The sequence below is a fragment of the Lutjanus erythropterus genome, chromosome 3, assembly GCF_056507025.1.
Source record: "Lutjanus erythropterus isolate fLutEry1 chromosome 3, fLutEry1.hap2, whole genome shotgun sequence".
Classification (NCBI taxonomy): domain Eukaryota; kingdom Metazoa; phylum Chordata; class Actinopteri; order Lutjaniformes; family Lutjanidae; genus Lutjanus; species Lutjanus erythropterus.
The window spans coordinates 40,404,155-40,430,265 of NC_139319.1; the positions used below are offsets into that span (position 1 = coordinate 40,404,155).

General features: G+C 37.8%; 3 protein-coding genes across 3 annotated transcripts; all 3 read right to left on the minus strand.

The window, feature by feature from the left end:
* Positions 1-1,048: 1,048 nt before the first annotated feature.
* gstt1b (glutathione S-transferase theta 1b) lies at positions 1,049-6,261 on the minus strand. Its single transcript, XM_084716181.1, has 5 exons — positions 6,088-6,261; positions 4,502-4,589; positions 4,258-4,408; positions 2,911-3,087; positions 1,049-1,403 (listed from the first exon to the last, which is right to left on the minus strand). The coding sequence occupies exons 1-5, from the start codon at positions 6,197-6,199 to the stop codon at positions 1,206-1,208; spliced, it is 726 nt and encodes a 241-aa protein (XP_084572307.1). The 5' UTR covers positions 6,200-6,261; the 3' UTR covers positions 1,049-1,205.
* Positions 6,262-10,597: 4,336 nt separating this feature from the next.
* Positions 10,598-15,544, minus strand: ddt (D-dopachrome tautomerase). Its single transcript, XM_084716175.1, has 3 exons — positions 15,412-15,544; positions 12,684-12,859; positions 10,598-11,182 (listed from the first exon to the last, which is right to left on the minus strand). The coding sequence occupies exons 1-3, from the start codon at positions 15,517-15,519 to the stop codon at positions 11,110-11,112; spliced, it is 357 nt and encodes a 118-aa protein (XP_084572301.1). The 5' UTR covers positions 15,520-15,544; the 3' UTR covers positions 10,598-11,109.
* Positions 15,545-17,611: 2,067 nt separating this feature from the next.
* chchd10 (coiled-coil-helix-coiled-coil-helix domain containing 10) lies at positions 17,612-25,741 on the minus strand. Its single transcript, XM_084716174.1, has 4 exons — positions 25,514-25,741; positions 21,076-21,304; positions 18,491-18,632; positions 17,612-18,228 (listed from the first exon to the last, which is right to left on the minus strand). The coding sequence occupies exons 1-4, from the start codon at positions 25,549-25,551 to the stop codon at positions 18,209-18,211; spliced, it is 429 nt and encodes a 142-aa protein (XP_084572300.1). The 5' UTR covers positions 25,552-25,741; the 3' UTR covers positions 17,612-18,208.
* Positions 25,742-26,111: the final 370 nt, after the last annotated feature.

Consider the following 26,111-nt stretch of genomic DNA (forward strand, 5'->3'; position numbering starts at 1 on the left):
ACGCACCGTCACAGTGTGAACAACCAATGACCACGACCGACAGACAAAGACACAAAACAGTATTTATTAAAGCTTGAAGGAGCATCAACATGTCACCTAACATGGAGAACAGCTGATGAACTGCATGAACTTATTACTACGTGTCCACAGTGAAGCATTACAGAAAAGGCTTGATGGCTACAGCTCTCAGAGGAGCAGTTATCTCACATTTCACATTCTTTTGTTACATAACTAGTCCAAACAGTGCTGGACTGCCTCTATGGCCCAGTCCTGCAGATCATATGCGATCATAGTGATGTCAAACTGTAGTGGCATAATTTTCAACATGATGCCCATCCAGCACAAAGTCCTCTCTCCCCAATATATAAAAAAAACCCGCTCCATTCTTAAACAGAGTACTGTTGGAGGCCTCATTAAAAAGAACGCTCCGTTCTTCAAAGGGAAATGATAATGAAAAGATCAAACCATAACATCAATCACTGTCACCCAAAGACCTTGTAGGTACTTTCCAGCCCTTGGTGCTCCTCACACAGCGTAATTGTCAGATCAGGTGTTTTGTTTCATGTGTAACATTGATCTGTTTTGTCATTTAATTATTTTTAAAAAATATGAGATTAATGTATGCAAACCTAAGGGAAGTAGCAATTTGCTAGAAAATGAATGTTATTATGATTCCATAAGGTAAAATTTAATACACAAATATGTTTGACTGTAAGCCAAAATGTTCAAAGTGGGAGGAGGCTCCTAGAGCCTCCTAAACAGTATATAACAAGGTGTTTTGCACCTCTTTCTTCAGTCTAAACCTGGGTTTGACTCAAGCTTGTTGATTTTTCTACCTAGAGAGATCAATAAACTTTGTGTGGCAGAACTTTGTTGCTCCTCCAGTGATTTTTCCAGACTTTGCCTGATTCTTCTTTTTTATGGTTTTGAACTTTGAAAATGTACAAGTGATAACAGTGTTTTTTTATTAAGGTTTTTAGGGTGTTGTGGCTTTAAGCCCAGACCTTACTGGCCTATTTTTCCGAGTCTTTTTGTCACAACAAAACATTCTACTGCTTTTCATTTCGTTTCAAAAAGGGAATTATCCATTCAACAAGCTTGGAATGTATATTGTGTATTATCCAGTTTATAAGTAACACTGACACACAATGTTATGTGTATTCTCTGCAGAACAAACTTTGCTAACAGATCCAGGGTTCTCCTCTTCACATGAACAACCTGAGGATCTTGGGCTTGAAAAACTGCATCTTGCTGGCGTCCATCAGCTTCACGCTCTCCTGGGCTGCCAGGATGGTGCGGTGGGCGTCGTCAAACAGCTCGTTTCCGATGGCGGCCCGGACTCTGTCCCGCCAGGCGCTCAGCTTGGGTCTCCCCTCAAACACGTCCAGGCCAGAGCCCACAGGCTATCAGAGAGAAGGAGGACTCTTCATCCAAATCCCAAAATCATCCCTCATCAGTGCTAAAATAGACTCTATCAGTACTACTATCTTAACTGTAAAATTGAGAAATATTATAATTCAATTTCTTGAGAACTGGGATAAATAATATCCTACAAACAAAAACTATACAAATTATTAGCACCAAAACTCTGATTCCATTTTTCTTGAAAAATAAAAACTTTAGTCTTTAAGGATTTATATATGTGTGTGTGTGTGTGTGTGTGTGTGTGTGTGTGTGTGTGTGTGTGTGTGTGTGTGTGTGTGTGTGTGTGTGTGTGTGTGTGGTTTACTTAATTTTTTTTTTCTAAACTTGCTTTATGTCAGAAAACAGCCCTGTTCACAACTTCAAACTATTTAAAAATAAGTTAAAAAAAAGCTTTCAGACTGTAAAACTAACAATACCTACTGACCCCTGTCTGACTTCCTGTAATACTGGTATTGGTAAACTTTTTATTTTTCGACAAATTCATTAAATAATATTGCTATCAGATGTGTCTCAACTGTAACATGTCAACTCTGTAGGCCTTCTAAATCAAAGCTAAATAAGAATAATGGTTTAAGAATGTGTATTTCTACTCTGCATGCACAATGTAGACAACAACACTGCAGTAAATGTAGAAGCTTCAAATCATTCAGGTCAGCCCTTGTGGAAACATGGTTCCATGCAGATTTAAAGAAGAGCTGGTGAAGACCGAACCAGAGTCCAGACTTCTTTGAGAGCTTTTGTTAATTGAGTAGGAGGTAGAGAGAATAATTATTAATTGAGTAGGTAGAGAGAATATGTAGGCATTGTGCACACAATCCTGTTTAATATACAATCCATGGTTGTAGCGAGTTGTTTCCTCAGACATGGCAGATACAGACAGGCTACAGGACCTCTGCAGGAATGCAGGATCCTCCACTGTAGCTGATCAGCTGATTATAACTGTCAGTTGTCTGTAAATGCAAAGTTAACGCCATTACCCTGAAAACAAAAGCCCACTGCCCTAAAATAACACACTCTGGACGATAAGTTCAGTGGCTGCCTGTCTCACTGCTGCCAAACTCCATTAACATTTTGCTCAATTTAACAGTTATAAACATCTACACCTTCTACAAGATCATTAATGATTTCCTGTTACTCAGAAACAGACACCTACTCATTTGACAAAAATTCAGCATTAATTTGAACTCTGTTTTGTCTGTCCATTTCACATCTATCAGTTATTCTGGTCTAATAACTGTACTGGGGCTGAATCTCAGGTACCGTTTTGGCACTAGCATAAAAATTTCAAACACCCACCAAATACCTGTATCAAGTCGAGTCAAACAAATTGAAATTAGGTAAAACACATTCAAATATATAAAACATTGTGGTATTCTTTCAAAAACTGGTTGGTAGGCATGTACATGGGCTAAAATGCACAAAAACTCTGGCATGGCCCTTTATCACTACTCTGAAGCTCGACTGTGGAAGAACCTGTCCACACACCTGCATGATTTCCACAATGGCGACCAGGTCAGCCAGTGAGATGTGATCTCCTGCGATGAAGGGCTTGTCCTGGATGAACTTGTCTTCGATGAGTTTCAGTGAGCCGTTCAGATCCTCCAAGGCTGCGTCCAGTTTGTCCTGTGGGACGTCCACGCCCAGGACTTTGGGAATCATAAGCTACAGGCCAAACACAAACAGTCTGATTGAATCTCCGGAAAGTGCAGATGAAATAACACACCATTAAACTCCGTAAATGAGCCTGTCGCTGATACATAAATGATTCTAATCACAAGACTTCAGACCGACGGTCTCTGCACAGGCTCACTGACACATTTAAGATACAATGAATGAAAGTCTAACACTGGTCATGCAAAGAATGTGCTGTATTCACAGTTTTATCTTCATGTCAACATGAAGGAATGATAAGAAAATGAAACAGGACACAACATAACAATGGAGAGCAGCAGGAAACCTCCATCAGTGGCTCTAACTTAGAACAACACTGACCTGGTGTTTTCCTTCCAGCTGATATCGCTCGCCTGAAGGGAAAAGTCTGCACTCTAAGGGAATTTTTTAACTGTCAGACGGACTTTTCTAACAAGAAACTGCCGTTATATAAGCCAAATAACACAATCTCCAAACCAACCAAACTCAGAAAATCAGTAATTTTACCTCGCAGAACACAGGAGTGGTTTGTTTACCGCTGCCTCGATCTGTTTGCTCGTTTGTAATTATTGTGTGACTTCTGTGTTTTAAAGGGCCAGTTCAGATTCACCAAAGTCACACAAACTAACAGTGATCGAGGCAGCAGTAGAACAACTCTTGTTTTCTGCAGGTAAAATGGAGTCTGGTTGCTTTGGAGACATTTGGCTGTTGGAAAAATCTATCTGACAGACAAGCCAACAAGGTAACAATATCAACTTACATTGAGATTGATCTTGAAGTGTCTAAAATGTCAAAGTTTTGCTGCCGACACTGTCCACAGGAGGACATTGCTTAGCTTCTCAGCAAGCAATTTGCCCTCCTGCATAAAACTGTAGAGCTTACATCTATTTAAAAGAACAGTCACACTGCTTCTACTGTTTTTATATTATTATTTTTATAAAAGTTTACAGAAAATGTTATTGTCCATCTTCTATTGTTTGATGACAGTTCTTACTTCAACCTCATTTATACTTTTAGTATTGTAAGTGTGATTCTGAGCTTCCTACACCAGTACTCCTGCTGCTTCTCAAAACTTGCCCACCATCTACTACAGATAACACACTGATTGTGGGTAAGTACCTCACACAATCCAAACTATCGCTTTAACAAAGAGGACACTGTGACAGGTGTCAGTGAACATACCCGGAGCCAGAACATCTTGGATCCCTGCATACGGATGGCCATGTGCTGCCATGACAGATACTCATTGACGCGAGCGCGCTGCTGGAGGTCAGCTGGGTACCAGAAGTCTGGAGTCTTAAACTTCTCCGCCAGATACTGCAGGATGGCGGTGCTGCAGAGGCAAACGGCACTAATGACCAACACACACACACACACACACACACATTGTTTAATGATGTATGTCGAGGAACATGAAAGTAATCACCTTTCAGCCAGGCAGAAGTCTCCATCTCGCAGAGCGGGGACTTTTCTTATCAGGTTGATTTTCCCAAACTCCTCTCCATACTGCTCACCTGAAACACACACGTCTGGCTCAAGTCAGTGGCAGCAGCAAAAGTTTTACTCTGGAATCTGTATTCTGTATCTGTATTCTTAAGTCTGATCTCAAACTGTGTCATTGCAGGGATGTAACATTGCACTCAAGTAAAAGTTAAGCACTGTAGTGTAAACTAGCAGTAGTAAAAAGTAGCTCAGGTTAAAATGTAACTACTCAAGTAAAGGTTAAAGCATTAAACTTTTACAAGGGAAAGTCTAAATGGAGAAGAGCCTGACCGATATATTGGTTGACTGATATTTATCAGAACTATATCGACCTACACCAGCATCAGCATTCATGTTGTGAATATGTGCCAAAATGAAAACTTTCTGTTTTTAAAACAGACCATAATGCAGATTGTGTTTATTTTTTAGCTTTATAGGCAGCATTTCATGTACATTTGATCATTTTCTTCAGGTTTAATATACATTTTGCCATATATAATTATTAAGTTTACTGTTTCAGTGCCTGAAATCATTTTGGACAATAAAGTTTATTGTCAAACTGTCAAAAATCCTGCCTTCATTACATACTGTATCTTTGTTATAAGTTTTAACCATTTTAGAGGGATCATTGCAAAAAAATGTGTTCATGTATATATTCTATATTCTGTATAAAGAATATCGGCCAGTATATTGTTTTACTCCTTAATATCAGTATCGTCATCTGCCTCCAAAATCCAGTATCAGTTAGGCCCTATAATGTACAACCACAGACTATTAAAACAAGACTGTAAACAAATAAAAAGTCAGTGACTGTATATGATGCAACAAACATGAAAGGGACAGTTCACCCCCAAATTAAAAAAAACATATTTTTCCTCTTACCTGTAATACAGAGTTTCTTTTCATCTCTGTAGAGATGTTTGCAAACACAACTGTTGAGTCTGCTAATTGCCCATACTAGATATGTTTTTTTTTTTAATATATTTTCTCTAGTTTACATATACTTTTTTAGATTTCTTCTTGTTTACATTGCTCTGTTTTATTTCTTTTATTGTTTCTATTTTGATATTTTCTCCTGCTTACTATGCTTGTTTACTTATTCATTATTCCATTTTACTGCTTCATATTTCCTAGTTGTGGGACTAATAAAGTAATATCTTATCTTACCAACAGGCAAAGTGCCATCTAGTGCCATTATATTGGAGATAAGGCAGATATCTCCATGGCTGATATCTCCAAAACTCACATCACACTATCAAAATGGATAAATAAACACTTTTGATTTTGAGGTGAGCTGTCTCTTTAACGTGGAGGCTAAACGTTCCTCAGAAATCACAGCAGCGGGTTGCAGAGTGAACACTGGAGCTCTGCCTCCTGCGGCCCTGAACACAACTTGTGAAAATACTCAAAACTAAAAAAAAATCAAAACACACCTGCATCCACTCTGTTACGCTAAAGAGAGTTAAAGTCAGTCCATCCCTTCTCATGCAGAAAAAGTTTTCCTTGCTCCACATGTGAACATGAACTCACCGTTCATCAGCGACAGTTGCTTGAATTCAAACGGGATGTTGTTCTTCTTGGCGAAGATATAAACTGAGCGGCAGGGCTGAGAGTACAGGTCCAAGTACAGCTCCAACGCCATTACTGCGTCTGTATACAACACGGCTTCTTCTTATGTCGTTTACTCTGAACTGAAACAACTTCTACACTGGACGTGACTTCGATGCACCAAAGATCCTTTATTTGACTAAAGATAGTTCACGTCCCTCCAAATTCAGCGGCACACAGGGAGAAGTGACGCCCCCTTTACTAGCTGGCAGCCTCTGACCCGCAAACCTCAGCTAGACGATGCTTTCTCACAGGCATCTCTACCATGTCGAACATAATCATGGATTATGTTTTCACACTGGAAGATAAATTATAATCACTACTGTAGCTTTTTCACAGCCGCCATATTGATATGAAATAGTATGTTAACAGGGTGTCACCAATGATACTAATTAAGATAGATGTCTTATAATAAACCAGTGTACACAAAGATGGCGCCCATTCAGTCCAATGAGAGTTACTCACATGGTGCATGAGCCCTGGTTATATGGACCACTGAATATGTACAGTAGTGTTCCCTGCCCTGCTTTTTGAGGCAGTGGGGATTTTTTTTTGCTGCAACACCTCTGGTGGACACTGGGAAAAAAATTGGCAGCAATGCATTGTCTAGTTCTATTTTACGTCTATTGCCAAAATGTACAACAGCAGCACCCTGACTGTATTTGACCTAACACCTCTGTTTACACCTCTATTTCATACCAATATGCCGCGAACAAGGTTTTAATTACATAAGCCTTAATGGCAGTTGTAGTCTTTTAGGGACAATGGTTCAACTGTTGACTGGAATTGACGTGTCCTGATAACTTACCCGAAACCAGCAGTCTCCATTAGTTTGGTGCATATACAGAGGTTAAGTCCCTCCCCTTCCATGAGCCCCATGGGACCATACTTTGTAAAACAATATGAACAGTAGTCTATGGCAAGAGAAAAATTATTTGTTGTTACGGTTTGAATTGTGCCTCCAATGATAGATATGGTGTTCATCAATTGAAACAATAATTTTACAAGCCAAGAAAGCTGCTATTTTTCATAGGTTTGTCGTACTTCAGTTAAGTTTTATATAAAATACATTGTCTCCCACAGTATACGTCTTCAACACTCTCTGTAAGGTTATCTTACCTGAAGTGTTTTATCAGCGACTGCTGGTCCTTTTATCAGCCATGAAGTGAAAGAACAAATAAAACCAACACAGGGTCATCAATGCTTCAGTGGCTAACGGTAGCTTTTTCAGTTTTACAACAAACTGCAACTTTCATGACTTGCATAAATCTTTTAATTAAATAAAAATCATATGTGTAGTTCATGATATAGTTAAAACAGGAACAAAAAAATAATTTGTCTCTTGCCATTGCCTTCAGTTCATATTTTAGTTAAGTGCCATCACCATCCACCAAAAGGGACATGACTCGCCTCACTATTTGATCCTAAACTATTGGTAAATTAAAATTGATAATGATGACACTGGATGAAACATCAGGGTCTGAGTGTTATGTTGCCTCAGTGCCTGTTTCTGGACCTCTAAATTGTGGAAATGATCTAGCATGCTGAGTGAGTGTGTGCAAGAGCCAGGGGTGAACCAACCAGCATTATGTTGGCCACCATCTTGTTTATTTGCAACCAGAGCATGTGCAGTACTGACAACTGCTGGAGCTGGTGGGTGATGTACTGCAAGTTCTGCAGTGCTTGATTTTGGCTTTAGCAGGAAACAGTGACCGTGTGTCCACAATATGTATTGTATTACAACTTCACAGTACACTGACCCACAATGGCAGCCATCTGGTCACCATCTGTCTTGTATTACAGCTAAGTAGTACACTAAAACATGTTTCTAAAAACATTTTAGTCAGAAATATGCAATGTGACAACGTGACAGAGTCTTCTTATTTGATCACCACGGCCTAACTGACAGTTTGATCTGAGTTTTGTGAGCCCCTGCTATTTTAATGATATTACTACTATCACAGAGTCACTCCACACTAAAACATACCCTGCTTTATTTTACTCTAAATACGACCATCATTTACAAAATAAACATCATGCTGTGTGGACGAATCCACCGTGAGTATGAGCGTGAATTAATCCGAGCCATCATATGAAGTTTACAATTTTCTACTTTTACACTTACTTTTTATACAATGTTACCTCTGAAAACAATGTGTAGGAAGTTGGGAAGAACCTGTGCAGTTCAGTTGCTCCAACAGTTGTGTGAAACTTCAGTTTGCAAAATACACAAACCTTTACTTGACAAAGAGTGCTGCTGTCTGAGAGCAGAGACTCTACAGAGATTCACTGTATGGAGGACCAAGACGTGTCACAGTGGATCAGAAATATTAGCAGAATATTATTTTTGCAGCCGGTGGAGTTTCCCCCTTCTGGCCATTCACTTCCCTGTATTTGGTTTGAAACGGGCATGTTTGTGCTCAAAGATTTATTATGAAAATTACCCAATTAATTAATTCCACAAACCGACAAAACTTCTCTGCTCCTGCTGCTTCTCCTTGAGTCTGAGCCAACTCAACATTATATCACTCCTTTAACGCAAACAGTGTTAATCTGGCTAATCAATATCAGTTTAAGTGTATTGGATTAGAATAGCACAACCCCATCTTTAAAGGGACAGTACACCCCAAAATCAAATACAATACATATTCTTCCTATTTTATCAATCAACATTTTTTTGGTGTGAGTTGCTTGGGCTGTAGAGATATCATTGAACTAGATGACACTAGTCTTGTGGGGCTTAAAGAAGCAACACCAATGTCTCTTTCCACAGATCATGACCCAGTTACTCAACATAATCCACAGACCTTTTTGTGAACAGTTTTGTGTGGAACTATTTTCTTTCTTCTGCAGAATCTACTAGAACTACTCTTTTCTACTAGAAATAAAGTAGTTCCTACATGAAACTGCTCACATGAACTGCTCTGTGAATATTGTGAGTAACGAGGTCATGATTTTTGGAAAGAGAAATTTCTCAAATGTATTTTTTGGTGCTTTGAGCACCACAAGCTGATTGCCATTTAGTCCAACTATACTGGAAAGAAGGCAGACATCTCTGTGGCAAATATCTCCAAAACTCTGCAAATCACACCAAAATAATTCAAACTGATAAACACCACTACAGACCAGGGGAATTATATACATTTTTGATTTAGGGGTGAACTGTCCCTTTAATGTAGCGTAGCAATCTTGTAGATAAGACCGTTTGGTTACAACATATTGGAGGTCAGTGAAGCTCCATACATGTGCATACACCCTCTGATGACGAAACTCACGTCATGGTGGACTCTTGTGTAGTCACAGGTGTAGGAAATATCATTTTGGCCTCAGGGATTTGTCCTGCAGACAAGAATCCAGTGAAAGCAGTTAAAGAGTGAATCCTCTTGCTTCATCTCTGTACTCTCTGTGTCCAGCGGTGTGAAGTTTAACCACTAACCACACACAATACTGAGGAGCACTGGGTGGAAGGCCACAGATGCTTATATAATCTCACTAGGTTTCTGCTGTTTGTCATTGCACCACAAATGAGTGGTTGTGTAACACTGTTATTCAGTTTCAAACAAGAAACTATCATCTACGTAAAAATTTAGAGGTCCAGTGTGTAAGATTTAGGCTGTTTTACTGTCAGTTTTTATTTTATGTTGTCTATAATCACCTGAAAATAAGAACTGTTGTGTTTTCTTTACCTTATAATGAACCTTTTATATCTACAGAAGGTATCTACAAGGTGTTTCAAATCTGCAAGCTCACCACTAGATGCTACTAAATCCTACACACTGGTCCTTTAAACGTACTGACTGATTATTCTACAGCCTGTGAATAAACTGTTGTGGGCTGTATTTGTTACCACTAACAGCTGTGATGCCAGCACAGTCAAGTCACATTAGAATACAAACATCAGTTCATCAAAATTTGTGAACTTATTAATGACCCATTCTTGAGAACTGGAGCAAATCATGTCCTACCAAAAGTTGTTTTATTTCTCTCATGAAGTGTTTTGGGTTGCTTTAGTTTCTTTCATTTCTAAACTTGCGCTGTGTCAGAAAACAGCTTTGTCCCAGACAAGAATTCACAACTTCAAAAAATTTAAAAATGTGTCAAAAGCCTTCAAAATCTGACAATACCTAATAATAATAATATAATAATGTGTCTCACTTCCTGGTTTAAAAAAAGGCAGGAATACAGATGTGTCATTGTCAACTTTTTTTTCCCCATCGGATGGAGTTGACATGTACATTGTAAATGTAAGAACTAGGAGGTTGGCCCATTACAAGGCTTAATATTGAAGAGTCTGATCTTTTAAAATATATTTTCTAACATAATTGAAGAGTAAAAATCAAAACTCGCACAAAATACGTTTAATAGAAACATCTGCTTGCGAGCAAAAACAAAAGACACACATATCAGAGAAAAAAGGTCAGAGGACTCTGAGTTTGGATTTTAAAAGACATCTGTTTATTTAAGTGCTTTGTGTAGAAAATTTAATTATCAACAATCAAAAACTAAATTAACTATTTCAACTTATTTTTTTATTTAATAAAAAGCCTCCCAAAACAAATTCATGACATTAAAAGAATAAGGATGGTTTTTTTTTTTACCATGTCTTTAATGAAAATATATAGAAATCTTTCATTTCAGCAACATTTGAGCAGATTAGGCCTCATGATAGCAAGTCAATATTTTAGGTTAAAAACTTTCCATTCTGATTGAGATGTTCATCTTTTGATCCATGTGGTTTTCATCTGATCTTTTTCATACAAGGAATGCTACCAGTGGCTGTCTTTGAATTATTCTGATTAACATGTTAAAGTTGTAGGAACGACATGCTTCAGACCTGTTAATGACCTGTAAGATGCTGACTTCAGTGTGTAATAATACTGATCTAATCTGTCCTCTTCTGGTTTTAGGAATGACTGTGAGATGCGTCACAAACTACAACATCCTTCACAAGAAGCTCATGACGGTTCCCTTCTTCCCGACCTGGTGAGGCTGCAGCGCGTGGAACACAATTACAACCCTGTAAATGAGAACAGAGATGTCAATCATTTACCCAGTGCATTCATTTAAATATGGACACAGACTGCAGGGCGATGAGGCAACTCAGAGCTCCTCAGCTGCCTCGAGCTGCTCTTGGTTCTGAGAGTTAGTTGAAGTTATGATGAATCACTTCCTGTGAGAAAACTGACCAATCTGGTAACACAGTTTCATGTAGAGAAATGGAGTGAAAATGTCCAGCATTTTTTATGTTTAGAAGTTTTTTGAGAAATGCTTTGCTTTGGCAGTATGTACAGTTACATCATGCCATAAAGCAATTTGAAATGAGTTGAATTGAATTGAGTGGATCTGTGGGGGATGGTAGAGAATTAAGGCCAGGCACAAGGAAGTGAAAATACAATTTCAACTTTTTTTCAACATAGCAACTTTATTCTCAAGATTTTGACTTTATTCTCAACATTTAGATCTTATTCTTGTCCTTTTGACTTAATTCACCATTTCAACTTAATTTTCATAATTTCAATTTTATTGTCAACATTTCAGCTTTTTTAAAATCTTGACTTTTGCCCTAACATTTCAAATTTACTCATCATTTCGACTTCATTCTTGTCATTTCAACATTATTCTCAACATTGCAACATTATTTTCAGCATTTAAAGTTCTTTTTATTCAACATTTTTACTTTATTTTCATCTAGATTTTTTTCTTCTAGACATTTACATTTTTTCCCGACATTTCAACTTTATTTCCCAACATTTTGACTTTATTCAACATATTTGCCTTATTCTTGGCATTTTGACTTTTTTTCTGGACATTTCAACTTTATCCTCTTTATTCTGACTTCATTCTCATCATTTCGCCTTTTTTCTCAACTTTTCAACTTTATTCTCAACATTGCACTGTTATTTTCTGCATTTCAATTTAATTTTTTCAACATTTTTTTTCTTTATTCTTATCATTTTGACTTTAGTTTCATCATTTCACCCATTTCGCCCTTTTTTCATGACCTTATCGTCGACATTTCAACTTCATTCTCAGTGTTGTGACTATTCCCCCAACATTTCAGCTCCATTCTCAAAGTGCAAAATAAAAACAATCTTCCTCTCATTTCTCCCCTATGCCTGACCCTGATACTCTTCCTCTAGTAGCGTCCTTGATGCTAATGCATGTTGTAGCCTGGCTGCAGACAAAATGAGAGCAGCTACACTATAAACAAAGAATAATGATGGCACCAAAAAGATCAGAACAAGGTGACATACTGTATGTGCTGAATTTAAGCTAAAGACACAACAGTCTTTGTATCACAACCCTGAGCTGATAAATGTGTGCAACTTTCTGCTATGTCTTGTTAACAGACTGATCAACTCAAGCTGGACTTTATATTACATTATAACTGATTTTAGGGCTAAAAGGTCAGCAGAAGAGTTAAAAGCTACTGACCTGTAGCTGAACTCAGAGCTGTTTCTATAAGGACACAGTCAGACCATATAAACCAGCAGAGCAGTGACGTCCTGAGAGCTCACCTGTCTTCAGTCAGACCGAGTTCTCTGGTCAGAAACTCAAACAGCTTGGCACTGTGCTCCTTGTTCTTGTCAGCAGTGTCGGTCACACCGATGGCCGACACCGACAGCATCACACACGGAGAGCAAGAGCCAGCTATCAGCATGGGCAAGCCGGGCTTCACCACCACGTTCATCCTCTGAAACACAAACACCACCATGTCAACCATGAGGTGAATAATGGATCAGCATGACAGAGAGGGGAGGAGGAGCTTCATTTCAAAGTCACAGCAATGACAGAAAGACGAGGTGAGCACAGCTCTCTTCCACAAGGTCAGAGTTCATTGTCCTGTGTGTGACAGCCTGTCCAAGTGTCCACGAGCAACAAAGTTAGAGTGAAGAACTCCAGTCTGCCTATAGTCATCTTTAAATACATGCAAAAATGATCTAAATCTAAAATTTCAATAATGTATATCTTAATATATTAATGTACATACAACTATGAATATAATTACTCCATATGATTATGTCCATATTAAACAACATGTCATGTTAATGTGTAACCATGTATACACACGTACATTAGAGCTGAATAAATTAATTAGCTGCTGGCTGGAAAATTCAATCTGCAAAGATGATAATCATTATAAAGTCATTTTTATCAAACATGCCAAAAAATTAATGATGTGAATATAAATCTGAACTGATTTTTTAAACTCTGCTATGATGCAGAATTTTGAACCGTCCATCAAGCAAAACATGACATTTAAGTATGTACAACTAAGTACATTTACTTAAGTTCTGTACTAAAGTGCAGTTACGAGGTATTTGTTCATGCTATTTTATACTTCTATTCCACTACATTTTGGGGTCAAATATTTTACTATGTACTCTACTATACTTATTTGATAGCCTTAGTTACTAATTACTTTACACATTTCAATTATTAAAGGGACAGTTCACCCCAAAACCAAAAATCCATATGTTTTCCCTGGCTTGTAGTGCTGTTTATCCATCTAGATAGTTTTGGTGTGAGTTGCAGAGTTTTGGAGATATCGGCTGTAATGATATCTGCCTTCTCTCCAATGTAATGGGACTAAAAAACAGTCAGCTAGTGTTACTTCAAGTACTCAAGTAAAAGTTTTGTTACTTGTTTACTGTAGTGTAAACTAGCAGTGGTAAAAAGTAAAAACAGGTTAAAATGTAACTACTCAAGTAAAAGTTACTGCATTAAACTTTTAAAAGGGAAAGTTTAAATGGAGAAGAGCCTGTTGACTGTTACATCAGAGGATATTTATCAGAACTATATCGATCTATACCAGTATCAGCATACATGTTGGAAATGTGCCGATATGAAAACTTTGTTTTTAAAACAGACCATAATGCAGACTGTGTTTATTTGTTAGCTTTATAGGCAGCATTTCATGTATATTTGATCATTTTTCTTAATTCAGGTTTAATATATATTTTGCTCTATTTGTGATTTTTATTAGTAGTTATTTATGATTATTGAAAATACCAGTTAAGGTTTACTACTTCAGTGCCCTGAAGTCATTTTGGACAAGAAAGTTGATTGTCAAACCGTCAAATATCCTGCCTCAATTACATATCTTTGTCACAGGTGTTAAACACTTTTGAAGGATCACTGCAAAAGATGGAATATAGGCGTGAATTGTCCCTTTACTACAAAATATAAATAAAAAATTATGGTATAATAGGTTATGGAATTACAATTTAGCCCCATGTTGACCAGCTGCAACATTAAAGCGGGTTACATATTAATGAATTAATAATAAAAATTATGATACTAAAATTGGCTATGTAATAGTCTTATTATTACTTCTACTTTCGGCATAGTTGAATGCGAATTCTAAGATAATAAGATTTTGAATGCAAGACTTTTACTTGTAACAAAGCAATTTTACACTGTAGTATAAATATATGTACTTTTGCCACCAGTGATGTCACATTATTGAGTATATATGACCGAGCACAAATAATCAAAAGATAAATAAGGCCAGCTCTACGCCCCATCGTCTGTCCTCACCTTGAGTTGACACTGAAGCGTTCATGCACAAGTACAAATACTTGTGTCATGTGCCCAGTTATAGTGCATTCAGGTGGTGTCGGAAAAATGAATCCCGAACTGGCAAAATTCACGTGAACGCCCCCTCAAGACGTAACAACATCTCGGAAAGTCGGAGAACAATTTGTAACACCAGTTGCCGAGTTGTTATATAGAGGATTTGGTTTATAACTTTTTATTAATTCACGTATTACATAACACTTTTGGCCACGTTATTTACTGTTAGTTACTGTCAACAGAGTAACCTGGGTTAATTAGGAATGATATTTATTAGCATTACTCCTGATAACAAGTCCCCTAACTTTACTTTTAGCATCCATATCGTTTCCACTTTAAATGCACATGAACACACCACAGTCGGAACAACTTCCCATCTCGGAAACTGGGACCGTCCGAGGAGCACCTGAATGCACTACATTTGTCCCTTTACTAGAAATTAGTGGACACTTCCAGCCAATTAGAATCGAGAATTCTGGCACGAGTGGATGTGTCCTAACATCACATAATGAACATAATCCTGCTGTAGGCGTCGTCCCCGGAGAAGCACATGTGAACACGTTGACATCCATGTGCAGAGCTAATGTAACCCAGCTGTGCTGCAGTACAGAGCCGCACATGTAGCTCTGACACGGGGTTCGCAGTGAGGTGTACCCGGGATGTACTCACGTCCTCTGGCTTCCCCAGAGCGGCCGCAGCGCTGCAGCTCAGCTTCTTCACGAACTCCTCAGAGAAGGAGGCGGCCGGGAGGTTACTCTGCAGCTCTATGAAAGGCATCTTCACCTGTGTCTGTGTGTCTATGTGTCTGTGTGTCTGTCTGCTGGAATCTCTGCCGACTACTCTGAATGGAGACGAGCGAGAAAGACAAGAGCCAAGTCGGCAAACTAGCTTGGTCTACTTCTTCCGGTGTAACTTTCAAAATAAGTGCGTAACTGCTGCTGCTTGTGTACTGGTACTTTGTAGTGGGATGGACAGGAACTAACGACTGTTTTCATGCTTCATTAAAGGAGTAGTTCACCTTAAAATGAAAATTCAGTCCTTATCTACTCACTCTCAAGGTTAGGTTTAGTTTTTTTAGTCCACAAAATACTGCTGGAGTTTCACAGGAAAACAGCTTTGCAGAATCCTTTGAACAACCGAAGTGAATGGTAACCAGTTTTCAAACATAAAAAAACAACAGAATAAAAACATAAAATGCCTCCATGTTTTTAGCCAAAATCTTCACTGTAGATCCTTAGCTTAGAGCTGCGTTCACATGCACACGGTCTGAATTGGGTGTGTGTGGTGTGACAGTGTGCACACGCAAGCGAACAGCATGCCAGGGCTTTAGGAAACTTGAATTACACCAAACGAGCAGTCACCATTCACTTCCACCATTGTTTGGGAGATAGTGCAACACTCTTTTCCTGTGAAACTCCAGCAGCATTTTGTGAACTAACATAATAAACCTGACCTTCAATCGGCATGAGGCTAAGTAGGTAAGGAATGAATTTCCATTTTTGGGTGAACTTTCCCTTTAATCAGTCATATTATTTTCTTGATTAATTGTTGTTTACCTATATAATGTTGGAAGATGGTCAAAAGTGTTGATTGTTTCAAGATGACATCCTCAAATATCTTGTTTTGTCCACAACTCAAAGATATTCAGTTCAACCACAAACAAGTTAGCAACAGAAAAACAAAGGACTGATTTATTTATGTATTTATTTATTTCACCATTGCTTCTCTACTGAATAATAGACGTGTGCATACAAAACTACAGCTGATATTTCTTGTACCCATGAATAATGGGATGTTTTATTTATTTATTGGTTTATGTATGACTTTGACCACTCTCTTCAAAAAACTCAACTGAATGGCATTTTTGCTGATATGTGAATTTTTGCTCTGTTTTATTATAAATGCAGTTCATGTACATCATCAAATTGATCATTTTATAAACAAAATAGTTAACTTAGCATTAGCTAATTAAACTAGATTTCTAGTAGTATTTCAAGTAGTTTAACATCTTCCAGTGTAAAGATGCTTTAAAATATTAAGACTATATAAAGACTAAGATATAAAGAGTCAAGAATTTTCTTCCAAGAACGGATGAATCCTATTTGGGGATTTGAGACACCCTTTTTATTATGTTTTATGTTTTCAAACTCACTTTGTTGCCGCTATCTTATGCTTTTATTTTGAAAGAAGGACTGGATGTAGTCATCTACACCATGCTGAGCTGCAATCAGGTCAGGGGGACTCTCCTCTGCAGGACCAGGAGGGAGCGCCTCCACTGGCCAACTCCATTCATTACAAAGAAATGATTGGCAAACAAACAATTCCCATACATATAAGGTTGGGAAGAAACCTGTTATGAGTAATTGTAATCAGATAACATAAAAAAACAAACAAACAAAAAAACGTTCAATAAGATTAAAATTACCTTGTCGATTACATTTGTGATTGTTTAATATTACAATTTTATTTATTAATTTATTTTCAGGATTACCACTGTAATCTTATCTCACTTATCACTTATCTCACTGTAACTCATGAAAACTACTTCATGGTTTCTAAGTTCCACTTCGTGGTAAACCCGGTGGGAGAAAAAACAAATATTAGCAAAAATGCATTTTGTCTGTGTCAAAAATGTTTTGACATGTTTAAAGAGACAAAAAAAAAATATTTGTGGCACTCGAATTTTTGTGGCTGTGTCCATTTCTATGAATACGGTGTGAAATTTTCAGTGTTTGTTTTTGGATCAACCCAAAAGTATTGATAAGATTACAGTTTCTCTAATCTATATAATTTATATCATTATAAGTAATTAGAAGCTGACAACAATAAAGATATAAATTTTAAAGACAACACATGCTCACAGAATGTACAAGTAGTGGATAGCAGCTGTTTATTAAAGGTTTATCACTGTACATTATTACCAAAAACATTTCATACATTACACAGTCATCAATCAGTAGGGGTGACCCAATCCGATATTGATATCGGATATCGGTCCGATATCAGCCAAAAAACGAGTATTGGATTTTATCGGACTGCATCTAAAATCTCCGATATAAGCGCTCCGATAATCAGTCCATTTTCCGCTCCAGCACTTCTATCCATAGGTGACTCTGGTTGCTGACTATTGTTCTCTGTTTGAGTAACATCACTTGATCAAGCCTTTTCTAACATTCCACACCACAAAATAAGTAATAAAAGTATGTATGATTTGTGCTGATATCGTATTGGATCGATATCGGTATCGGCCAATACTCAAGGCTGCAATATCGGTATCGTATCGGAAGTGAAAAAGTTGTATTGGGACATCTCTATCAATCAGCAAACAAACAAATCCACCATGCTCACTGCCTGAGGAACAGCGTTCAGATTGTCGTGTTATTTTATGTCTATAACAGGTCTACAGTATGTAGGATGTAGTATTCATTGTTAAAATATGTCCATCATGACAGTTGTCATCCATCTTTTACACCAGTGATGACACACCTACGGAAAAGCAGAAAAAAAAATGCATAGTGATAAACACTAAAATCATAATATATCATTTTAAAGTTGTGCAGGCAGTAATAAAAGTTCACGATTATTCATGTGAAAACAGCAGGTAATGACAGGACGAAACATCCAAATGGAATTAGAGTGTCAAATATAAATATTAGAGAACTCAAAGACAGTGTCTTATGTCAAGATAATGTTAAACATCCACCTTTGCTTGCTATGAGCAGGGCTGTATTATGTGGCTCAGACTCACCGTGGGAGTACTTGCACTGTTTAAGTGCCTCACTGAAGCCCTCACATAAACTCAGGTCGTTCTGGTTGGTGGCACAGTCAAGGAACTGTTTGACCTCAAAGTGACAGGGGCCTGGCTGGGCCGGAGCAGGCCGGGGGGGCTCCTGGAATCATACGAGCAAAGGAAAGAAACACATCACACATGTGAGTCAAAGTCTCACAATTCACAAATGTGGAAGCACAGTTGTGCCAATGCAGGGTTTTTCTTGCCTTTCAAAAATCAAAGCCAGGATGTATATGCTTTGTATTTCCTGCCATTACCTTTGTTAAAAATTCCAACAAAAATGTAAATGCTTTTTTACACTAAAACTTTGGAGCTTTTTTTTTATCAGTTACTGCTTTAGTGCACTTAAACAAGGGGTATAATGATACACCACTCTGGACTGATGTATCAATTCAATATTCAGTCACCTAATGTGATCAATGCACAGTGGAAATGTTGATCTATATTGTTATCTTTAAGATACACATTTATTTCGAAATTTCCATGACATGTCTGTGTTACAAATGTCTGGAAGAGCTGTCAAATTAATATATAAAATAGTGGAATAATAAATATGTTAGTTGCTTTCTATGAGTTGACATAAATGTAAGTGATTATATTAAATGGATATATGAGATCATTGATACGATATTTGTCACAGACTCCCGAATTAAATTGAATCAACAACATATTCAGACTTTGTGATATCAGCAAATATCGTATCGTATTGAAACTTGTGATTTACACACAACATTTCTGCAAGATCAAGGCAGTCGTAAGGCGAAAACAAGGAGCAAGTAGAAGTAAAGCAGAAGTAAATAGGACTAGATATCAAACCTCCGAAGCCACTCTTTGAGTGCCCATACCTGACAGCAGGTACGCACGTCAGCACAAATATATTCCCTGATTAACAGGTCACAAACTGTTAAAACAGCTGTGCTCATATCCTACTCTGGGAACTTTGTCAGAACAAAGTGTTTGACAGTAATAAGCCTTGAATCATTTCTGTACAAGACACATCCTGTTCGTCTCCACCTCATCAGATGCAACAAGTGCTGCAGAAAATGTCAGCTCACTGAGGGACCATCAATGAAACCAATGTTATTTTCAGTATCTTTGTGCTGACCTTCCCATTTTAATAATAATAATGACTTAAAATCAAACAAATTCAATTTTCAATAACTTTCATGGGGCTCTGACTTAAAAAAAATTAAGTCCCTGCAATGTGACGAAAAGAAAAGATCCATAGAGTTAGAAACCTGAAATAGCTAAAAATTAAATAGTTGAGTTAATATCTCATTATTTCAGGACGGTTTCTCATTATGTCTTGCAGGATCTTTTTCCCATCACATTGGCAGAAAAGGCCTTTCATACACAACAGCAAAGTTCAAAATGACCTTAGTGGTTGAGGTCAGACTTGGCAGACACCTTCTGGTTGACCCCAACTTTACTAGTAAGAGTCTGGGTGTTACAGTATTTTGAAATAACAAGCATATCCAAAATATCCTCAAATTTGAGTCACTTGGTGTATCAGTTGTTTGTACCTGTACATCCTGTACATAGATAAGGCAAAAGAAATGTTTCAACCTTGAAGGTACATATTCCCAGGACTGGATATTTGTTGTGAAACATTTTTTCTCACACATTACATTCATTCTCATCACAGTCTGAACCCTGAACAGAACTATCTGACCTTGACTCATGTCCAGCTCCACTCATCCCAACTGTTTTGTAACCAACCTTGTCATCGTATGACTACCACCTTGTTTATATCCACTTATTTCTTATCTCAAGCTCTATGTGACATGTTTGTTTATGTTCCTGTGTCCTCCATCAAACTGAATAAAGTTCAATACTACTGACAATATGATATTTGAGTTTGGCTACTAATAATTAAAAAACAAAGACAGGGTTATATTTCTTTGAAATATAAAATTAAACATAAGAAGCCAAAGTTCTCAATAATAACACAAGCAGCTTTACAATAACTTTCCCTTAACAAAATGCAGTCAAATACTGGCAAAATGATTATCTATAACAGGAACACCCTGCTCATTTTTTCTCTCTTCATATAATAAAATCATGACAAAATGTTCATTGTTCTTATATCTAAATGAAGAAATAAATTAGACCAAAATCTAAAATGTTTTACTAATAATGTATGACTAATTAAGACAAATTAATGTTCTCTTTTTGTGGTGGCACAGTTTTTAAATTTGAGGTGAAATGTTTAAGAGAATCCAACACAGATTACTGCACAAAAAAGTAGTATGTGGGTTTTATTCCAATGATAATAATAATAATGCTTGTCCAGTGGACACATTAATAAACTGATCTGCAGGAGCTCTGGACTTCAAACACTTGGCCAGGTGGAGAAAAGGTCTGAAGTTGAACATTAAACAGGTGAAGGAAAAAACACCCAGACAAGTCAGACGCAAAACACACTTAGAAGGGCAAGACCTCTAAAAAAAGTGACCTAGTAGACATGTTAAAGTCCATCAGGCTTCAGTCATGCAGCCATCCTAATCCTCCGTCTCTGTCTGACCACACTCTACCTGTCTTACCTGGTATGTAGGCTTGGCAGGCTCTGGACTGCTGCTGCTGCTGCTGCCTCCACTGAACGCTCCTGTGAGGGCGCCGCCAACCACGTGGCCCACGGCTGAGCCTATGGCCACCCCAGCAGCTGTGGTGGCCATCTGGGCCATGAGGCCCGGCCCCTGGGAGGGTGCTGGAGCCGAGGCCACGGCGGAGGGAGGTGGAGGAGCCGGGGCTGGAGCGTGGGATGGAGCTGGGCTACAAACAGAACAACAACAGTCCATTTCTTGAGCATTAGAAATGCTTCATTACATAATGTGCCACACCAGCTCTCCTTTTCATTCAGCTGTATCAGAATGTAGATTATGAAATAAAAGTATGAGTATATAAAAGTATTTTGCAGTATCAGTAGTCTGGCACCTGCTGCACTTTCTTTTGCTCACAGTGCTGATGTCTTCTTGTCACTTGTGTCATTTTCCATATCTGTTGCAGCCTTATTATTTTATACCTATTAAATCTATATATTTTAATAAAGATCTAAAATGTTATGCCCTCGATGGTGAGTAAGGTTTCCCTGTGGTATCAAAAATGGTATGAAATATTAATATTTGTTTAAAGTATTGCATCGAAATGAGAAATTCCAGTATCAAGGGACCACCATATATTTTATAGATATTTTATAGGCAAACAACTATTAATGGAGAAAATAATCCACTAATGAACAGACTATGAAAATAAGCGTTAGTTGCAGCCCTACTGGACATTGCTTATTTTGTCCAACCAACAGTCCAAAACCAAAGACTCTTCATTTACTGCCATAAATGACAGAGAAAAGCAGCAAATCCTCACATTTAAGAAGCTGGAACCATAAAAATGTTTGACATGTTTTCTTGAAAAATGACTGAAATGATTAAGTGGTTTAGCGCTGCAACAACTGATCAATTATTAAATTAATCACCAACTATTCTGATAATCAATTAATTGGTTTGCTTTTTTTTTTTTTTTTTTTTTTAAGAAAAACAGTCCAAATTATCTGATTTCAGCTTCTTAAATGTGAATATTTTCTGGTTTCTTTACTCCTCTCTTACAGGTGTGGGCAAAACAAGACATTTGAGGACATCATCTTGGATTGTGGGAAACACTCATGAACAGTTTTCACCATTTTCTGACATTTTATAACCCAATAACTATTAATCAATTAATCAAGTAAATAATCAACCGCTTAGTAGACAATGAAAATAATCATTAGTAGCAGCCCTACATCAGTTATCTTGACATCAGGCACGTGCAGAGGGGGGGGCGGAGGGTGCTGGAGCACCTGCCCCTTTGACCCTTGATGCCCAAAGTGCCCTTTTGTCAAAGTGTTTTTTTGTTTGTTTGTTTGTTTTTTGTAAGTGTGTGTGTAAAAGTCTGTCTGTGTGGCCCAAAATAATAAATAAAACAAAATAATAATAATTCAGATCTACCCTCGGTTGGCCACATGATCCACGTAAACGTGCCCTCACTGCCCTGACGTGCCCAGATGTGCCCTGTAGCTAAGCGCTGCTAAGCAACGGATCGCCCTCTACAGTTCGGCACGCGTGTGATCCGCGGACCACATGTGAGCATCATAGTTTTACTGTCACTGTTACTTTTGTATAAGTTATAATATGCGAAATCTCAATGCAGAGTTACAGTGAACAGACAGGACAGATGCTGCTGTGTGCAGCGCATCTCTGTGAAGAGCGACTGATTTAAAAGCCGTCACATCACCTTGAGTGAAATCCAGACCATAACTTTTTTCACTGATGTAACTCTGCTATCACCAAAGAAACAGATCATAAAACTGTGATGTTCATTGAAACTTTGGTGATATCAGCTGTCTTAACTTCTACACAGCTCCTCTCTGCTCAGGTGCAGCTCTGTCTCACCCCGTCTGTGACACACTGTGTCTGCTGATTGATCATGACTTCTGACCAATCAGATGTGCTGCTGTAGGCGGGACATTGAGTCAGACTACAGAGCGTAGTTGTGTATTATACTGTACAGTGTATAATGATCTAATATATGTACATACAGCACTGTTTAAGTTTGAAGTTTTTAATATTATTACCATTATCATTACTATTATCATAATTATTACATTACATATGGTGATAATTACAGACAGACAAAGATTAGAGACAAGTGCATTTTTAAAATAATTTAACCCTAATCCCACCACTTTTTTCTTTTTTGCTGATCCGAAAAATGATCTGATCCGATACTCAAAACCGTGATAACGATCCGTGAGCATCCTGTGTGTGTGTGTGTCTGACTCTGCACACACCTCTCATAAGTTATAGCTGCTAGTTAACCACACACAGCGTGATGAGAGGAAAAAGTATGTCAGGCCTCTTTTTGTTTCTATATGTCTTTTGTCACGGGCAAAGTGCATTAGAGAGATGTATCATTTTACTGTCAAGTGAGTTGCAGTGTTTTTCCTATGTTTCTAGAGACAATGAGGCATAGGCTATTATTTCACTAAAACTATGCAATGTACATGCATAGTCACATAATTTTGGACTATTACAGTATAAATACAACAACAATAACAATAATAATTAGAAGAATTTGAATTGTGATTTTCTCAACCTCTCATTTAAACATATCAGTACTTGTTTCTAACATTTGTATATATACACACAAATTCAATATAATATGCATAAATATAAAATATATAACTTTTATAACCTTGCTGTCTTGCGCAAAGTGGATAGTCAAACTGAATAAAAGCACAAATACATTTAAATACATGATTTCTATATCATTTAATTATTTTTTTACTTTATTATTAGCACTACAAATAATAAAGGGCAGATTATGAACCAGCACCATGGAGCAAATTCGTGGCCCCCTTTTAACTTTGAGCACCTGCCCCTCCAAAGGTCTCTGCACGGCCCTGCTTGACATATAATTTTCTTTTGACAAACTAATTAATTAATCAACAAGCCTAACTGTTGCAGTTCTGCTTTATACAGGGTACTGCAATAAAAACATAGGGCTTTTTGTTCTCACTTGCAGAGAAAATCTATATCTATGTGTTGAGGTTTTTGTCTAGTTTGAAAACCAAAAGACAGAACCTTCTGATGCTGCAGTAGAACCACAAGGAACCTGGTTATAATAACAAAGATATATGCTCATTGTTGTAGGAGAACCAGCTAATGTTAAGGACTATTGGTAAATTCCTCAGACAAACACATCACCTGTCATACTTTCATGATAGACGATGGAGGATGGAGTGTAAACCAAACAGCTAGCATAGCCTTCAAACTATATCACTCAGACCATTGAGGTGTAATTTTATAGTTTATTATTACATATTAGTAACCCCCAAATGACATTTATAGGAAACATTATACCTGAGAACAGTATAAAAATTATTTGGACCAAAATTACTAAATTATTATTGTTGTGTTTGTGTTAATCTCAGCACTCAGCCTGTGGTGCTCAAAGCGCTAATAAATAATTTAACATTTTAAAACCGGTGTCTCTTTCCAGAAAAAATAATAAAAATAATCTACAGACGTTGCTGTGAGCAATTTCATGAAGGAACTACTTAATTTCTGCACTAGAATCTTTCTTCCTAATAGAAAGAAAATAGTTCCTACATCACAACAACATCTGTGGATTATCATGAGTAAACAGGTCAGGATTTTTGGAAAGAAACACTGGGTTTGATTTTCTTTATGTATTTCTGTTTGATATGTTGTATTTGTTGTATTTTAATATGCTGCGTTTGGTTGCTACCTTGGCCAGGAATCTCATCCCAATATGATTGTCTGGCTAAATAAAGGTAAAAAACAAACAAGCAAATAAATAAATAAAAACTAAGTGCAATCTACTTCCATTATAGAGGAGAGAAGGCAGACATCACTATAGCCAATAACCCAAAAACTCTACAACTCACACCAAAAACATCTGAATGGATAAACATCACTACAGGCCAGGGGAAATGTATGTTTTTGATTTTGGGGTGAAGTGTCCCTTTAAAGGTTCAGCTGTCAGAGTTTTAAGCGCGACGTTTTCTCCAAGTAACTGAATGATACGTCTTGACTGAGAAAGCGCACGGATTTAAAAAGAGCTCCTTCTCTTCACTAAACATCCCGACACAACAAACCCACGCAGCTCTATTTTGACCTGCCTCTAAGAAACCTTAGCTGCCTTCAACGTGGTGACCTTGCCAAGATCTAACGTCAATTTAGACGTAACGGTCTCAGTGGCTTATGACGCAACAATAATTAGACTATTGACCACCAGGTGTATAAAATAGTTATTAACCTGACTATGGACAAACTATCTAGGCTCTACTGTCTGCATGATATCCGTATTGGGTCTTAAATAATGTGGGCTGAAGTGGCTCTTCTTCCAGCACTTTAAATAGGACACGTGCGTTATTCCTACAGACTAAGTCAGTTGTGAAAGTTACAGTGAATGGAAGTTAGTTACCTGGGCGCTGAGGGACGGCTGCGGCTTCCTCTGGCCATGTCTGAACCACACAGTTAGCTTTAGCGATATTAACCGGACTGAAGTGCAGGTGAGCTCGGTCCTGTCGTGGCTTCTAGAAAGTGCTTTTCTCACACTGCTCCGCTCAGGTCACCGCCGGCTGACAGCAGCAGCTCGTGCAACGTTCACTGACCTTGTGCGACTTGTCTTGCCGGCTACACACACACATATCGCGAGACTTCACGCGCCATACCAAAATTCCTGCTTCTTGCTTCTGCTGTGGGTTGAGTGCACCATAAACTGTGGGCACAGCTCCACCTGCTGGACTGGAGTGCAGGTGTATGCTCACCACAGAGCCTGGCTAAATAATACATTCAACTGGATAACACAGTTCAAACTTGTAGCTGTTTTCAGCACATTTTCTAAGTGGGGAGGGCAGTTTTTTGTTCTGTTTCTAGTGTTTAAGTATAGATTTGAGTTACAACATGAGTATTTCCATTTTTTGCTATTTTACTTGTATTCCACCTCACCTCAAAGGTAAATATTGTACAGTTGTTCAGTGTCAGGATCTTGGTATAGACCTTTTTCACACCAGACATTT

What these genes read in the sequence shown, in the direction of transcription:
- gstt1b (XM_084716181.1), bottom strand. Translation starts at nt 6,199, where the DNA reads ATGGCGTTGGAGCTGTACTTGGACCTGTACTCTCAGCCCTGCCGCTCA. An exon ending in GACTTCTGCCTGGCTGAAAG is followed by an intron (nt 4,409 to 4,501) that starts GTGATTACTTTC and finishes TTGCCTCTGCAG; the next exon opens with CACCGCCATCCTGCAGTATC. An exon ending in CCAAGATGTTCTGGCTCCGG is followed by an intron (nt 3,088 to 4,257) that starts GTATGTTCACTG and finishes TTTGGCCTGTAG; the next exon opens with CTTATGATTCCCAAAGTCCT.
- ddt (XM_084716175.1), bottom strand. Translation starts at nt 15,519, where the DNA reads ATGCCTTTCATAGAGCTGCAGAGTAACCTCCCGGCCGCCTCCTTCTCT. An exon ending in CTCTGGGGAAGCCAGAGGAC is followed by an intron (nt 12,860 to 15,411) that starts GTGAGTACATCC and finishes TTTGTGTTTCAG; the next exon opens with AGGATGAACGTGGTGGTGAA. An exon ending in CTCGGTCTGACTGAAGACAG is followed by an intron (nt 11,183 to 12,683) that starts GTGAGCTCTCAG and finishes TCTCATTTACAG; the next exon opens with GGTTGTAATTGTGTTCCACG.
- chchd10 (XM_084716174.1), bottom strand. Translation starts at nt 25,551, where the DNA reads ATGGCCAGAGGAAGCCGCAGCCGTCCCTCAGCGCCCAG. An exon ending in AGCCGTCCCTCAGCGCCCAG is followed by an intron (nt 21,305 to 25,513) that starts GTAACTAACTTC and finishes TTCTGTTTGTAG; the next exon opens with CCCAGCTCCATCCCACGCTC. An exon ending in CTGCCAAGCCTACATACCAG is followed by an intron (nt 18,633 to 21,075) that starts GTAAGACAGGTA and finishes GTATGATTCCAG; the next exon opens with GAGCCCCCCCGGCCTGCTCC.